Source organism: Sinocyclocheilus rhinocerous, unplaced genomic scaffold, assembly GCF_001515625.1.
Source record: "Sinocyclocheilus rhinocerous isolate Xijiao unplaced genomic scaffold, SAMN03320098_v1.1 scaffold469, whole genome shotgun sequence".
In the NCBI taxonomy this organism is placed as follows: Eukaryota; Metazoa; Chordata; class Actinopteri; order Cypriniformes; family Cyprinidae; genus Sinocyclocheilus; species Sinocyclocheilus rhinocerous.
The window spans coordinates 364,100-380,749 of record NW_015636034.1 but is presented as its reverse complement, the minus strand read 5'-3'; the positions used below and the strand labels follow the sequence as shown (position 1 = coordinate 380,749).

General features: G+C 37.7%; 1 protein-coding gene across 4 annotated transcripts in view; it reads left to right on the top strand.

Moving 5' to 3' along the window:
• The window catches only part of akt3a (v-akt murine thymoma viral oncogene homolog 3a), a 114,045-nt gene that overhangs the window by 56,370 nt on the left and 41,025 nt on the right, over positions 1 to 16,650 (top strand). For all 4 annotated transcript variants that reach the window (XM_016562101.1, XM_016562100.1, XM_016562103.1 and 1 more), the window contains 2 exons: positions 11,608 to 11,733; positions 15,282 to 15,393. In XM_016562101.1, the coding sequence (XP_016417587.1) occupies positions 11,608 to 11,733; positions 15,282 to 15,393 (238 nt within the window). The remainder of the gene's footprint in view (positions 1 to 11,607; positions 11,734 to 15,281; positions 15,394 to 16,650) is intronic.

Below are 16,650 nucleotides of genomic sequence, written 5' to 3'. Positions count from 1 at the left end.
TAATTAATAATGTTTTATATTCATAAATGTTATATACATTTTATATTAATATTAAATAATTATTGACTTCATTTCAATGATTGAATCATTTATTTATCTATTTTAATATTTCTTTATTGGCCTAATGGTTAGGTATTACGTATAATCTCCAAATGATCAAATATTAGCCAATAATTCTTCTTTCTATAGTTACTGGTACTAAAATGTACTTTATTAACAGGGCTCCATTCAGAACTTACAGCTAAAGGAAAGTCAAACACATCAAGAACAGCAGCTCAGAGGAAAACAGCAGTTAGTGAACTCAAGTGTCATATCTGTCCAGCCTCCATTGAGCGTCTTAATGGGTCTGTTCTGAATGAAAGCTGCTGGTTGTGTTCATTCTAGACTGAAGTGTTGGGACGTGTTTGGCGTTGTGTGTGTGGCAGCGTCTGGTGGGCTGAGGGTGGGATGGTCGAGTACAGGCAGAATTACACGGCTATAGTTGTTTACTTCAGCTGTGGTGTGTGTCTCTGGGGGAGAGGGGAGGCGATGTTGGTTACTGGAAGAATAGAGGCTCTGGGATGCTTCTCAAAGATGTGTGTGTGTGTGTATGTGTGGGAGCAGAGGCTGGGACAGGGGCTGGTCAGACAATAGGGCTGAGGGGTTCTTGTATTGTCCCCCATTGCCAGCTGTCTCCCAGCGCAGCGGCCTGTTCTGGTGGATGCGCTGCTGAATAAATAATAGCAGAAACCCCTGCCACTCGGCTGTAATAGCCATTCAGAGGCCGGGGAGTGCCTTTGCACCTGTTCACCACTGGCCTGATGGTGCGACTCGCTGCAGCCTCTAAGACCTGAGCTGTTGTTCCTGTCTGCTTGTGTGTGGCCCCTGTGTTAGGGCCTTTTGTTCCCCTCTGACAGAGACCCTTTTAATGAAGTCGCCTCCGTTTTCCTTAAATATACACTACTGGGGGTAACTTTTTTAAAAGAAATTATTACTTTTATTAAATTGTATTTGATCAGAAGTGAAAGTAAATACATTTATACTATTACAAAATAAATTCAAATAAATGCTCTTTCTATTTATCCAATACACACACACACACGCACACATGCTTGTATGTGTGTGTGTGTGTATGTGTGTATATATATATCACTTTCCACAAAAATATTAAGCAACAATGTTTCTTAACCACAGAATCAGCATTAGAATAGTGTAGTATAGTAAAAAGAATAGAATAGGAATTGAATAGAATAGAATAGAATAGAAATGCCTCTAAAAATTCAGCTTTACTGTTATAGGAATAAATAACATTTTAAAATATTAAAAATAATTATTTAAATAACCATTATATAATAAAGTTAAATCTGAATAATATTTTGTTTTTTGAGCAAATAAATTCAGCCTTGATGAATATAAGAGACTTCTATTTACATTATGTAATTTACATTCTATTTACATTATGTAGTGTAAAAAAGCCTGAAAGCCACTATTTTCTTTTCTTTTATCAAGTGTGCAGGGAAATGATAGTTGCCCCATTGATTTCTATTTTAAGCCACTATGAAAGGCACTAGTTTAGTTTAGTTTAGTTTTTAATGTTCAGGGCAATCATTGTATGTTGCCCTTTGGACTTCTATTTTAAGTGCATAACTGTCTACAAATTTGTGTTGATTTCTTTACTGAGAAACTATTATTTTCTGTAGTAACTGACAGCATGCCACAGTCGATAGAGATTAATTTGTATTTAACCCAGACTTCATTATCAGCCTTGTTGTAGTTCATTCTATAAGGACAAAACTAGCTGACAGTTCTGATTTATGATGCTCAGAATGTTGACTGTGTGTTTTGAATATGAACTACATTTCAAATGCTCACTGAGTTTCAGATGTTTGGAGCCTGTATGCATTATGCATGCTCCAGAGGCTACGGTAACATGTGTAAGCCACCCTGCGAGACCGTCCTGGCTCCATGAATTAATTATGCCTATGATGACAGTCCCATCACGGCGTGTGTGCGTTTTTAAGGAAACTTGTTGATATTCGGCATGGGCCGTTTCGTGAATGGAATCGACCAGTAAAATGGGCAAGAAAGCTCTTCATGCCTTTGATCTTGTCTCGGCTTCAAAGGGTTGACAGAGAGCAATGTTACTCTCACTGGAGAGTCCTGTAATCCATACACACACACACACACGCGCGGACAGACGTATTGTCAGTGCGGCCCCTCACAATGGCACAGTGTAAAATAATCCAGTCTGCTCCTGGGGGACACGCCTTTCACTAAAGATCGTTCCCTTACCTCTAGCTGCTATGGCAACAGTTGGGAAGTTCTTCATTGTTGCGCTCGTCTCTTATTCTAAATGATTCATGGGTCAGGCTTTTCACAGCAAACCTCTGTTTGGTGTGACCTGCTATGCTTACCTTCACTCACACATTACACCGTGTCTAATTGGCGTGAAATGCGCATTCAATTTAATTATAACTCTTAATGTGCTGTGATGAACTTTTCATATGTGTATTTGCTTTATGACATATAAAGGTAGGTCTGTGTCTCCCATTATTTTAAGTTCAGTTGACCTTTCCCGTGCTTCTAACAAGACTGCAGCTGCTGAGCATGACTGCAGGACTGCACATTATGTAGCAAACGCTGCAGCCCATTTAACGTGAACAACAGGCAAATTAGATTGTGATTTGTGAAACGGATGGCCTGATTGGGCTCAATTGCTGATATTTGATTAACCGATCAAAGTTGCTGCCAGTTCTTCCAATAATCTCATTACTTAGCTGTGTTTTATGCAGGAAACACAATCAGAGGTGAAGGGCAGGTATATACATGCGATTCATCTCAGTATTAACCCTGACGCAATACCATTATCCTTGACATTGTGATTTGATGTTCTGTTAAGATTTTTTAAAAAGTTTTTTAAAGAAGTATCTTGAACTCACAAAGGCAGCATTTATTGAATCAAAAATACAGTAAAATAGTAATACAGTGAAATAATATTGCATTTATAATATTGTATTTTAAAATATAATTGATTCTTGTTTCAAAGCTGAATTTTCAGAATTATTTCTCCAGTATTCAGTGTCACATGCTCCTTCAGAAATCATTCTAATATGCTGATTTGATGCTTAAAAACATTTCTAATATAATTAGTGTTGAAAACAATTGTGCTTTGTATTTTTGTGAAAACAGTAATAGATCTTTTTTTCAGGATTCTTTGATGAATAGAGAATTCAAAAGAACGGCATTTATTTGAAATAGATCTTTTGTAACCCTATAAATGTCACTTTTGAGCAATTTCATGTGCCTTGTTTGAAAAAGTGTTAATTTCAAATATTACTGTAATGTTAAAACACAAGCAATACCATGGCATTCTTTTATTATTTTCTAAGTGAACATACAAAAGAGTAGAATATATTAGAATATAGTAACGTGTGTGTATATATATATATATATATATATATATATATAGGACGGGAGAGTGTTTGAAACTTTGCAAATATTCAAATATTCTTTATGTTGCAGTTACTGCTAGTAGTGCAGAAATTGCCCACTTTCACTTTTTAGAAATTAATTTAGTTGTTCAAGTTCATTTTCAGTCGCTGTTCCGCAGATTCTTTTCAAATGATATTGACAGGGAAAACAGATCAGAAGATGTGGCAGCCCTTGCGGCAGAACTGAGAATGCAGCGAGAATTGCCTTTATATGTGTTTGTGTTTGTTAGCTGGATGACTCCTTTAGCATTTCTTTTTCTCTCATTCTCTCTCCCTTTCTCTCTCTCACGCACAGTGGGAGTAACTCTCTCATACTCATGCTCAACCATCAGACCATCTGAATCTGTTGTTCAGTGCCATCTAGTGGCTGAAGGTGTTAACAGTGTTGAGTTTACACGACTTCAGCGTATGGCCAGATATGAACTTTGGTTTATTTCCTTCTAATGAATTTTAGATATCTGCTTACCTTTCAGAAGCTGATTTTTTTTTTTTATTATTGTAATTTTTCTTTTCTTTTATTAGTAGTTTCTTTTATTCATGTATTTACATTATTCTGATACTGAAAAAAGTAAATGATCATATATACTTAATATATGTACAATCATATTGTTTTCTTATGTTTAACAATGTTGTAAATGACAGCAAGCCATCATATTTTAGCAAAGCAGATTCAGTGTACTGAGAACAGAAACGCTCTCTGTGCACAGTCTGTGTGTTTAATAGACAGGGAGTTAAACCTTTGACGCAGCACCATGTGTTTGCAGTGCTGTTGTCACATATAGATTGCTGATGCTCAAACTATCCTGTTACACATTCGAGTGCGTGTGTGTGTGTGTGATTTTCATGTGTGTGTTGGCGGGATGGCCTCTCCGTACGGGCCCAGCGCGGCAGCTCTCTGCACCTGCTGGGGGGCTGGAGGAGCACCAGGAGGGCAAGCTGTGTGCAGCTGGCGGACTGAAATCTGTGCAGGCCTCATGGGAGCTTGGGCTCCCTGGGCACCCTCGTCTCCCTCCCTCACACCCCCCAGCCAACCTGACATCTCTCTGCTCCGTTGCCGCCCATTGTCTGATGCCTCCATCAAGCAAGAGTGTGCAGCAGGCATCTGCACTCACTTAAACAGACAAAACGGCCTTGAGGAAGTTTGGCTGAGATACATGCCGTTTCATCCCCCGTCTCTGTTTTGCATAAAGCATAATAACTAAAAAGGTGATTGGTGTCATTTGAGGAGAAAATGAAATTGCAAGAATACTTTTTTTTCAAAATGTACTGTATGTTGTATGTAGTTTAAGTAGCAGATGTTGGACAGTTGCTGGTCTCCACTGTAAGTGTGATGTATGGGATATCCTGCCGGTCATCTACTACTCTCACACTATCCTTAGTTTATCAGACCATAAACCCCAGGTGTTCACAGCCATGCATATAGTCTCTGTTACACACATACTCTTAGAGGTATCATGCAACAGGGGTTTGTCAGGGTTACTCCATGTGCACATACACATACAGTAGGCACTCTTTCCTGCTGCGGTCTAATGACACTAATTCAGGTTAAGTGGATTGGCTTGAGTCAGCCCTGGATTGCATCTAAGTTGTCTGCGAGCCTCGTGTCGAGTCCACGGCTGCAGCGCCACTGGCTCACACTATTGCCCTCCCTAAGGACACACAGAGGACACACGCACTAATGCCTGCAGTGGAAGACATACTTAAACATTGCTTCAAGTGTTGTCTTTTATTGGAAAATTTCATTTTAATTTATTACCTGATATGCTATTTTAATTGCATACAATTAAACGTGTATTTATTGTATATTAACAGCCGTTACTCGCTGAAAAGCCTTTAAATAAGATGATAAAGATCTTTTTTCAGTTGTTTTTCAGCATGTTATGGTCTCAGAAAAAAGGTACAAAGCTGCCACTGTTGTGGAATCCTAAGGTACAAAAACTAAAAGGTACATCTTTGTACTTTATTTACCCCTAAATGGTACATATTAGTACCTCAAAAGTACATATTAGTACCTTTTGAAAGGGTACCGCCCGTTTTCGGAGAGTATACGTCATGTCGCTATATCGATGCTGAATGTCTGCTAATCCGCAGTAAATTCCACTCTCTTTATCAGCATTTACATTGTTTTACATTAATAGCAGTGTGTTACTCTATAAGAAGAAGTGAATTTGCATGTCAAGTCAATATATTGTTTGGAAATATTCACGGTTGTTGGATGTGGCTTGGTCGTCTTATCCATCTTGTCTTTAAGGGGTCACTTTGGTGTCACCGCAGGGTAACATCCCCTTGTTTATGCTTTCCCTTGGTCAGTGTGACGGTGGTGAATCAGGCGCCAATCTGTCTTGTTGTGTCTGGCTGTCTTAACAGGTGATATGACCTTCGTCTCTGTAAGGGGATCAGTGTTTAAGTCTTTGCCGGCAATTTTGGCGAAAATGCAGCAAATCCCCAGAGCGTCGCTAAGTATTGTCGCTTTTACTCCACTCCTCCCCACTTTGACTAAGCCCTGAAATTGCATTTGACAACTTCACAGCTGCATCGCCTTCCAGTGGAGCTGATTAGCATGTCTGAGTCTGTCCTGGTGTTGGTCACGTTCGACCAAGTACAGTTACATAAAGGAACGGCTGAGTCATTTGAAAGTCACTGACATTGTCCAGATTGGTCTCTGTAAAAGTCTCTCACTTTACTCTGGTCATTACTGTTCTGTCTCGCCCACAGACTGGAGCTGAGGCCGGTTTAGGTGCATTTTACTCTTGGTTTTGCACAGAAAATTGCTGTTCAGCTGTGGGAATATGTCTCAGAATATGCTTTTATTACAAAGAAAAACTGTTGAAATCTTTTTTTATTCCATGAAGGTCACTTTACAGCTGTAAAGCTGTATCTGTTGTTTTTGATATGTTTTTGTGTATACAGTTGGGTTCCCATTTTTAATTGCTTAATTATTACAGTGTAAATTACACAAATGATACTGAGCAATGTTAATTAACATTACTTACTATAGGGTTATGGTTTGGTTTAGGGTTTGTTTCTTCTAATTATGCATATTTTACTGTTATTACTAAAGTAAGTACATGTGCTCAATATTTATTATATGTTTATGTAATTAATTCCATTATAAAATATCATATAATTCTTTTTTATATTTATAATTTTTTAAAATATTTTTAAAACTGGTGATATTTATTATATATTTTAATTATGTTCTTGAAATATTTTATAATTTTAATATTTACTATTATCGTTTTACATTTTTAAAACTATGTAATTCTTGTGAATTAATCATCCACCATTTTAAAATTTATTCTGTAAAAATGATACATTTTTAATGCAAATTGTGACATTCTGCTACAACCAACAAATAAAAATTCAGTGTACTTGGTTATCAAGGAAACAAAGACCATGCTTAATATGTGAGATGTGTTAAGAAAAAAGAGAAAAAAAAATCAAGGTAAATTAAGTTTTATATTTTTACTGTCCAACACAATACATCATTTGAAAGTTGATGGAAATGTTTATGACCTTTTAGAAAAATGACTGAATTCTTCTGTGATGTGTATGTCTACTGTTGGAAATTGTTAGTGGACAAATGAATCTACTGAGTGCAAAAAGTATATTTCTTTCTTTAAAAGAGTAGCCGTAGTTGAGTCATCAGTCAACCGAATTACTCACCGAAGTCATCATAGCGGTTACTGAATGAACATCTGCAGCATAAACGTGCTGCAGTACTAACCACTAGACCATGGGTCAAACAAGAAGCAATACTTCTGACAATAGTTTCTCCGAGCAACTGTTTGCTGCGAGCGCGTGTGCGAATGAGTCAGAGTGTGAGTGTGTCCATGCTGCGTCCGTCTCTGCCAAACTGACAAAGTGACTCCAGCCGCTCTCCTTCGGCAAGCTGCTGCGGTACATGCTGAACAAAACACACCAATCTCCACAAGCGGCCAGCTCTCCCTCCCGCGCATTCTCCATCCGTACCGCACCACCTAATGCTGCCCACGTCTCGGACCACGTGCCGGTGCCCAGGCTGCGTTGTAGCGGCTGTGGGCGCTCGTGCCCAGGCGAGCTGGTGCCGCTTGGAGTGCCCGGCGTGTGCTGGAACGCGACAGCCCGCTGGTCCCAGGGCACCCATCACATGCCCATCTTTAAGCCATCTGCAAAGTAGAGCAGTTCCCGCCAAAGCATTAAATTAAATCCTTGTTTGGGCTGATTAACAAATGGCCTTGTTTTTTTGTGTTCCGTGGGCTTGGTTTTTCCTCCTGTCCTGCTGAAGCTCCATCACGTCAGAACGAGCGTGGCAGAGGCAGTGAGCCTTCGGGAAGTCTCAGGAGTGGCTGGGATGTTTTGGGGGGAAGTTTGCTCAGGATCGCGTCTGTCTCGAAAGCGGCCCGTCCAATTCTCCGTCCCACAGCCATCAGGCTGTCACAGACCACAGACAAATGAACAATTAATCTGGGCTTGTAATTGAATGGCACCTGGTATGATATTTTAATTGTTCAATGGAAGCTGTTTGGATCTCGAAACTTAATTGGAATGGGGCGGCAGGGACTTTGGATGTCCTGTTGCATTTTTGCCTGGCGATCGCTCAGGTATTACCTGCAAGCTTGTTAGTCAGAGAATTTGTATTGCTGTGCAGTTTCTTAGGCATAATCGTTGAAGAATCGACGGTATTGATCAGTCGCTAATCTGTATTTCGCATCGAAAGGTGTTCACGACCCTGGTGCTTGGTAATAATGCTAACCAATAGGACTGTTTAGTTTGACCAAATGCTCTGGAAACTTGATGGTTGAAGCATCACCGGCGCCTGCCAGACCAACTGTCCGCCTACTGTTTTGGATCTAAAGAAACAAATTTCATGATTGAGAAGCCAGTAAAAATGGTTTGATGAAACAGCACTGGCTGGGCTCGAGCGACATTTGCTTTTAGTCATGCAGCCCCTTCTGTTCAACCCCTGGCTCTGTCAGCGGTACAGTGATTGTACTCTACGATGGTTAACAAGACACCATGGTTGATCCAGGATCAGATCGTTGATTAAACTCTTTGCTTTGCGCTTGCCCATAACTGATCCACCAATAACAAGAATAATGTTGTGTGTGACAGCTTGTGCTCACTTTAGAGAAGACAAAAGCGACAAGCATGTATTATATTATATTATATTATATTATATTATATTATATTTATGTAGCTAGAAGTTTACAGCATTCACCAGTATTCCACCACAATAAAAGCTTGATGGTTTGAATCTATATGAAATTTAACATAAATATTAGCATTGTAACCTGCAATATAAAGTAAAATAATTATAATTAGCTTTTTATTTTTTATTTTATAGGACAACTGCAATTTACAACAGTAATATATTTATATATTTTATTTTTAAAGTTAGTATAAGTTGGTGTATAAGTATAATAATACTAATATATAAATAATTTAAAAATAAAAAAAGTTATTATAATACTTTTTTTTAATCTAAAAATATGCAATATTTTATCTATTTACCTGCATGTCCTGTGAACTTTAACCAACATCAGAGAACCATGAACATTTTTGAGAAGAAAATATTAACTTAAAATCTCAGGGATTACTTCCAGAAAATATATTATGATTTTAGCAAATGGCTGCAATATAACAAAGAGTGAAAAATTTAAGGGGGTCTGAATACTTTCCGTACCCACTGTATATATATATGTATAGTATAGTATAGTATTTCAGTCTGGCGAGTAAACAAAAAAATTTACTAGCCAATGGCGATTCAATTGCCAAGGTGTCCGTATAGGGTTGTTTGGGTTACGAGTCCGACTCTCTAACCATTAGGCCACGACTTCCCCCACTTTTACGTCCAAGGGGACAAAATAGGGAAACCCTGTATTACATTGTTATTATTATTTGAATTTTATGTTATTAATTTTATATTATTATTTTGGCTTTTGTCAGTTTTTAGTGTCAGAAAGAGAAAATTAGAGACTGATGAGAGGGGTAATTGAATAATGACATGTTGCAGGCTGGATTCGAGCCTATGTTTGCCATTTGAGCACCACAACATGCCTGGCCAGTTCTTTATAAGTCATGGAAATTAAGCTGAATGCTGTCTTTGAAAAATCAACAAGCTCTTTTACTAAAGTTTTATCTGTAGAGAAAATACCTTGGTCAGTGATCAACGGTCGTCATAGCAATCATGCATAAATGTATCTATGTGTCGACTCACAGCCCACTTTTATCCTTCTTCCCTTTTCCCTTCTTTTTTTGTACCTTGTGATTGGAAGGCGGTTGCCTCTATTCAGCTGTTCCCTCCTACCCAGCGATTCCTCTTCCTCATTGAGGCATACCGGCGAAGACCTCCGTCTCCTCAAATTAACATGAGCAGGTGTTTTTCTCTGATGTGTTAATTAGGAGAAGCTGGTGTCATTATGCTTTAAGTGGATGTTACAAATAGAACATGTTGTTTATTTTCTCTTCTGCTGAAAAAAGTGATCAGAGCTGTCACGAGGCTCATGTGTCACTTAGAGAAGATCGTGGCTAATTACCAGGAGTTCAGAATCAGAAACGACATGTCTGTGGATTCTCCTGCGTCTGCGCTTGAACGAATACCAGATTGTCTATCTTAATAAATAGGATCAGCAAGAACAGATTTAAACAGTTGAGTCCTGAGGTTAGATTGCGTAGTGCGATGGCTTAAACAATGACAAAAATAGGATGCGTTTGTGTTTTCTGTTTTGATATCCCCGAGTTTATTTTTATAAACTTTTAAAAGATTTTTTTAATTAGCATTTTTTTCTTTTTAATAAAATCTTTTTTTTTTTCTCTCGCACAGTTATTGTATGGCTTCAGAAGTCTTGTAATATAGCAGTGAATGAAAAATGAATGTGTTCATCAGTAGTTGATGCAATGTTTAAATGTTGAGAAAACACTTTTTTGTAAATCCAGTGGTCAAATGCTGTATGGCCTCTCAAATTTCTGTGTAATTATAGCCACCTGACTAATGACTGGTTTTTGTGTGAATGTCAGCAAAACTGGAAGACTTTCTGAGTGTATATAAGGTGTAGGCTATTTTAGAAAAGAACATTTAAAAGATGGAAACGAGGAATTATGGAGAATCAATAAATTATGAATAATTTATTGCTACTGTGTGGATATGTAATCATGCAATCAATACAAAAGTAACTGTAGTCCGATTTCCACGTATTTTAAAATGTAATTTAATCTAATTACAAGTGCTTGATTTTTGGAATCTGATTACTTAATCCAGATTACATGTAATCAGTTACTACCCAGCTCTGACTATAGTATATGCTATGAAATTTCCTTTTTTTCCTTGTGTTTACCACATGGTGTGATTGACAAGCAACAGACTGACAAGCAACTGAAAATCAAACTTTTCATTGTTCACTGTACGAAATTGCAAATGAACAAGTGTGTTTGGTTTCAGCATCCAGCATGCATCACTCAGCAGGCAGATGTTGTGTGCATTATCACTCTTGGAGCCTGTTATTGGACTGTGTGTGCGTGCGGCTTTGCCCCCTGCGTGGTGATGCTGACACCCTTGTAATCCTGCTGTTTATTATTAGATAGCACAGGCTGTTGCACCAGAAGTTTTGCATGATAATATGGCGTGACCAGCTGCTCAGCAGATGTTGTTTTTTGCGGCTTTAGCATAGAAAGGTTAAAGGTGTCTGTGCTGCCCCCTGTGAGGATTCTGTGACCCCATCCGTGGTGCGTTTCCGCACGCGTTTCACTGTAAGCTGACCTGGTGCCACCGGCCCTGGTTTGAGTTGTTCTAACACCTGCCCTCGGATTTAGGCAGATGATGCTGTAGCTGACAGCTGGACTAGCAGTGGTAAACATGTTAACATTTTAATCCTGTGTTTAGTCATTTGCAAAGTCAAAATGAAGTCAATTCAATGGATAAGCACCATCTAATCGTGTTCATTCTGTGTGTTTGGGATATTAATCTTGTGATATTAATTCATGCAGTTTGTCACTACCCGAAACAATGTGGGTTTTTAATGAAAATGTGTTTTCCCTCAGTTGTAAAAGAAAAGAAAGTGTGAAGTTTGTGTGAGTTTTTAGTGTACATGTATTCGCTTAAGCCGTTTGAGGTCATGTGTTTTGTTATTTGTCATTTAAATGATTTTTTTTCCCTCAGGTGAATATATTAAGAATTGGAGACCTCGTTACTTCCTGCTAAAAACCGATGGGTCCTTTATCGGATACAAGGAGAAGCCACAGGATGCAGATCTTCCCTACCCTCTCAATAACTTCTCTGTTGCAAGTAAGTGATGCCTTCAAAGCAAGACAAATAACATTTTGTACATTCTTTTTTCTCTTGTGAGGCAACAGAGAGCTCAGTCTCCTTGAATTAACCCAAGAGTGGGTTCACTGATCTGTATTAAATCCAAAATTATGTTCATATACTAATTTGACAGCAAAAAATTGCTAGCACACATCAGCACAATGTGGTTTTGAATGGTCTTTTGTATAATTTCTCTATAATTTAAATTTCTCTCAAACCATTAGAATAAAACAGGCTGTAATGTACTTTTAAATGACAAACATGTAAAATGACCTTTATGAGGTACATTTATAAAAGGCTCACAAAACAAGTACAGAAATGTGCCACTCAAGCTTTTAAGGCAAATCTGAAATGATCAAGGATCACTGAAAATAAACTTCAACCACTCTTTTCTAATGTTGTGATATATCCAGATGTGCAAAGATGTTAATGATTTAGCCGTAATGCTTTGCAGTCTTTCACAGTTCTGTTTCACCTTGTTTTTAAATGATTTTTGGGGAATAAAATTTATGTTTTAATGGAATAAAATCATGGAAAGCAGTGACTTATTTCCTCTGGAACACAAATCAAGCTCAAGCGTGTGGCTTTCAGCGCTGGTTTCTGGACACGTGCTGCAAGCGGCTCCCCATCCCTCCATCCGTCAAAAGGCCCAGCCAGGTTTTAATCTAAAGGCTGGAGGAGCGAGGGGTGGCCATACATCCGGCCTGGGCCGCTTGGCAGTGGGAGAGGATTGCCACATCTGTTGCAGAAAGCTGGGATGCCAGGTGGTGCTGGGAGCCTGATAGCCTAATGCACTCTCTGAAATGGCATCGCTCTCACCCCCTGTGCAACGAGCTGCCACCAGACTGCCTTCCTCCGGACCGCTCTCACAGAGTCCTGTACACAGCCTGACCAGCCCTGCATCTGCTTCCTAGTACACCACAGTCCATATTGACCAATTTGTCTTTTTTAACAATGATTGCAGCATATGACAAATCGCTTTGCTCGGTGAGATCCACCAATTTGTTCTGTTTAGAGCTTCCACCAGCAAAGATGGAAACGCTGCCTTATATAAGTTTTTTGACACAGGAAATTTTGACAGATACATATATATATGAATATAAAGATGTATATTTTCAATAAATTCTGTTTTTTGAACTTTCTATTCATCAACAAATCCTGAATAATTTCTTAAGCAGCAAATCAGCATATTAGTAGGACTCTATGAATATCCTTGATGCGGAAAACGCAGACGAAATTGTGGAATCCAGTCCTAAAAATGGAATTTACTGCATAACGCGGAATGTCACAGAATTTGTCAAATTTCGGATGAATAAATCAAAAGAAGGTCAGCACACTTAAATCAAATGGTGGTATGGACTAGTGTCTGTGAATATTAAACTACAAAAAGGCTATTTAAATATGAATCATGCATTTTTCTGTGTGAATGAATAGCACAGACACACGGTTTCGTTCACTACACAAACGGGCGTGACGTTCACGGTATTTTCAGCCGTCTCACTATATGAGTACATGAACACATGAACACCATCTCCAGAGCTGCTCTGAGAGTCACTTCATGAGCATTTTACCATTTCATTTGAGAAAAACTATCGTCATATCAGAAAACATTAATTTATAACGTTTTAATAAACCGAACATTTATTATTAATGAATTATTTTATTTTATTATTTTTTTAACAGAAACTTTTTCTGGTTATGGTTTTCACAGCAACCCATAAACATAAAAGTTCGGTTTTACTTGAAGAAATTTTATATATTATAAATATATTACTCACTGTAATAATAGTACTACTACTTACTACTATTATTATTTTAAAAAATATATATTAATTATTATTTTTAAAAAACCATGTATTAATTTTAACTGTAAACCTCTGTTGTGCAGCACTTTGTTTGCCAAAAAATGGAAGAGCTTGTTTAATTTTAATTTAAAACCTTAAAAGGTAAATTAATGTTTTATGCCTTCATTTATGGAAAAATTTAAATACACAACACAGTATTTCTGAAAGAAATAAAATCATAGGGCCTTATTAGTGTAAACAAACAAACAAACAAATAAATAAAAAAGCCAATAAATAAATAAAATTATAATAAAGTAAGTTGATTTTATAAAGTCGATTAATTAGAGATTTATTTTATTATTAAAATTTAATTAAACCATTAAAATGGAACCCATACAAATTAAAATGAGAAAACTGAATTTGGTAAAAATGAAACAGAAAAAAAGTAAAAATGTAATTTTTGTTAAACTTTTAATGAATTGCTTTTAAATTGTATAAGTAAATGCTTTTTGATACAGTTTAACTGCATTTGTGGGGAATAAATAAAATGGAATTCATAGGGGCGTAAAAAAAAGTGATTTCTGAAGGATCATGTGATACTGAAGACAGGGGTAATGGCTGCTAAAAATTCAAAAACTTTTGGTTAAAAAGGTATGAAAGTTTTTGAAAACCAACTTGAATACAAAGAGTAGATTTCTAAGTACTTGATACATTTAAGCTACTTTTTTTTTTTAAGATTTGGAAACTCTTTGTTTTTTAACCCTCCAGCCTTTTTCTTCAAAGCCAGTCCTCGCTAACATTTACACAGCTGATTGCCATGTTTTGTCTCCTGATGTTTTTGTGCATTGGCACCCTCTCAACCTTATTTTGGACTTGAGAAACCTTTAAGAGATGATGTTGCATGTTTGCGAGCAGTGGAAGTCGCAGCTTCTGGGCTGTTTAATTGGCATGCTAGCTTTCCTTAGCGTCTCTTGCTTGAAGCAATGCTCGTCATCTGTGATCTAATGTGGCAAAGCAAACAATACTGTCACCTCTGCCTCCTCTCCTCCTGAGGTGTCACATTCTGGCTGCTGTGACCTTGTTTTTCTGCACTCAGCGTGGGACTCGATCTTCCCCTGCTGCCCAGGTTGATGTTCTGTACAGTGCGTGGCTTCGTGACCTTAGCGGTGTCGTCATTAACCTTCTTGTCTAAATTTAGGCCCTGCCGTCATTCAGAGGTGGCTGAAATTGGCAAGCTTAGGGCCCTCATTATGGGACTGGCAGTCCAGGCTGCTGTTGCGTTTCACCTGTCGTCTGGGCATTGTCCCCAAAATCTACAGCGGCGATGAGCCCAGTCTGAACATCACCTCTGTCCCCTGCTACTTTCATAAAGTATCCGAGATGTGCATTACTTCCCTCCGACTGGGCAGTGGCTGATGTATATGAAATGTTGCGCCACATTCCAGCAAATGTACCTCTCGCTCGTTCATCTCACCGTGGCACTCTCTCACCCGCTGCCTCCTCTCTGCTAATAGCCATTTGTTTTACATCGGACTCGCTGCTCCCCTCTGTTTATCAAATAAAACATTCTGACAATGGCAAACACTCGCAGCCGGAGAGTTAGGAAGTGGGCTGGGTTTACTTTATATTATTCTTTACTGCCTATGATTGACGTGTATATTTATATAGTGTGTATGTTTGTTTTTTTCCATTGTGCAGATGAAATTTAATGTGGCTACAATTTACTTTGGTCTGTCATTCCAGAATGCCAGCTGATGAAAACTGAACGACCAAAGCCGAACACTTTTATTATTAGATGTCTACAATGGACTACAGTCATAGAGAGGACCTTCCATGTGGACACGCTAGAAGAGAGGTGAGAATGGTCTCTAATATAGAAAACACAACTATTAAGAGAATCATTATACGTCCATTCCAACATTAATGTACCATTGGTAACCATTTTTAACATTATATAGTTGCTACAACTAAACAAAACTGTTGATTCGCCACCACTTCATACAAAAAGAATGTATTGTTTGGATGAGAACTCTATTATTTTCATTACTAACTATTAACTGCTACTACTAACTCTACTACGCTACTTACTCATTTTAATTTAAAGCATTAATAATGACCATAGTAGAAAATATGATATACCCCTACCTTAGTAATTGCTTGGCTGATAATGTAGTGGTTACATTTATACATTTAGCTGATGCTTTAAGTAGTCTATCACAGATCCAGAAATATTCACAGTGTACAATGCCAGGTTTATTAGAAAGCTAGATTAAGGCTGTGGAGTGGTTAAGCGTTTGCGGAAGAGGCAGTGAAGCTTAAATATATGGGTAAATGGGTGATAGTTTACTGACCCAAGTTAAAATAATCCATGCACAGTCTCTGTTATTCTGGCTCTTAAATTAGTCTTAAGTCCTTCCTTCAGTTTGAAGTCTCTGTGATTTTCTTTGTCCCAAATGAAACTGTATGTGTGATCACTACGTGATTTGATTTTGTAAATATACCCTACATATGAGCAACAAAAATAGTGATGCTCACCTTTAGCAAACCCATTTTCCAATTAGTAAGAGAAAAGGCAACCCTAAAGGTGTTTTACCAAAACACTGGCTCACATTATGAGCTGATCATCTTTTATATGTCAGTTCTGTTAGAATCTATAGACAAAAAAGCATGTCCCATAAGAATGTAAGTGATAATGAACTGTTTGTAGCTGTCATAGAGACAGAAAAACATCACACATCATTGTTTGCATGTATAGAAGAACCAGAATCATTAGAAAATTTGACCAGTGTGCACTTACTGTAAGTTGATCTGTATATTATTTAGAATTTGTGGTACCACTTTATATTAGGTGGCCTTAACCAGTATGTACTTACATTTCAATTAATATTTGATACAATGTACTTATTGTGTACATACATGTTTTTACATTTAACATATTTTAAAAATGCCTGTATGTAATTACATCTGTAGATAATTTATAACTACACTGTTGACCCATCCCTTACACTTTAAGCCACCCTTAAACCTACCCATACCGCCATTTTTTGATGCAAGTACATAGTAGTTAAGGCCACCTAATACAAAGTGGGACCAAATTTGCATTAGTTTTCAA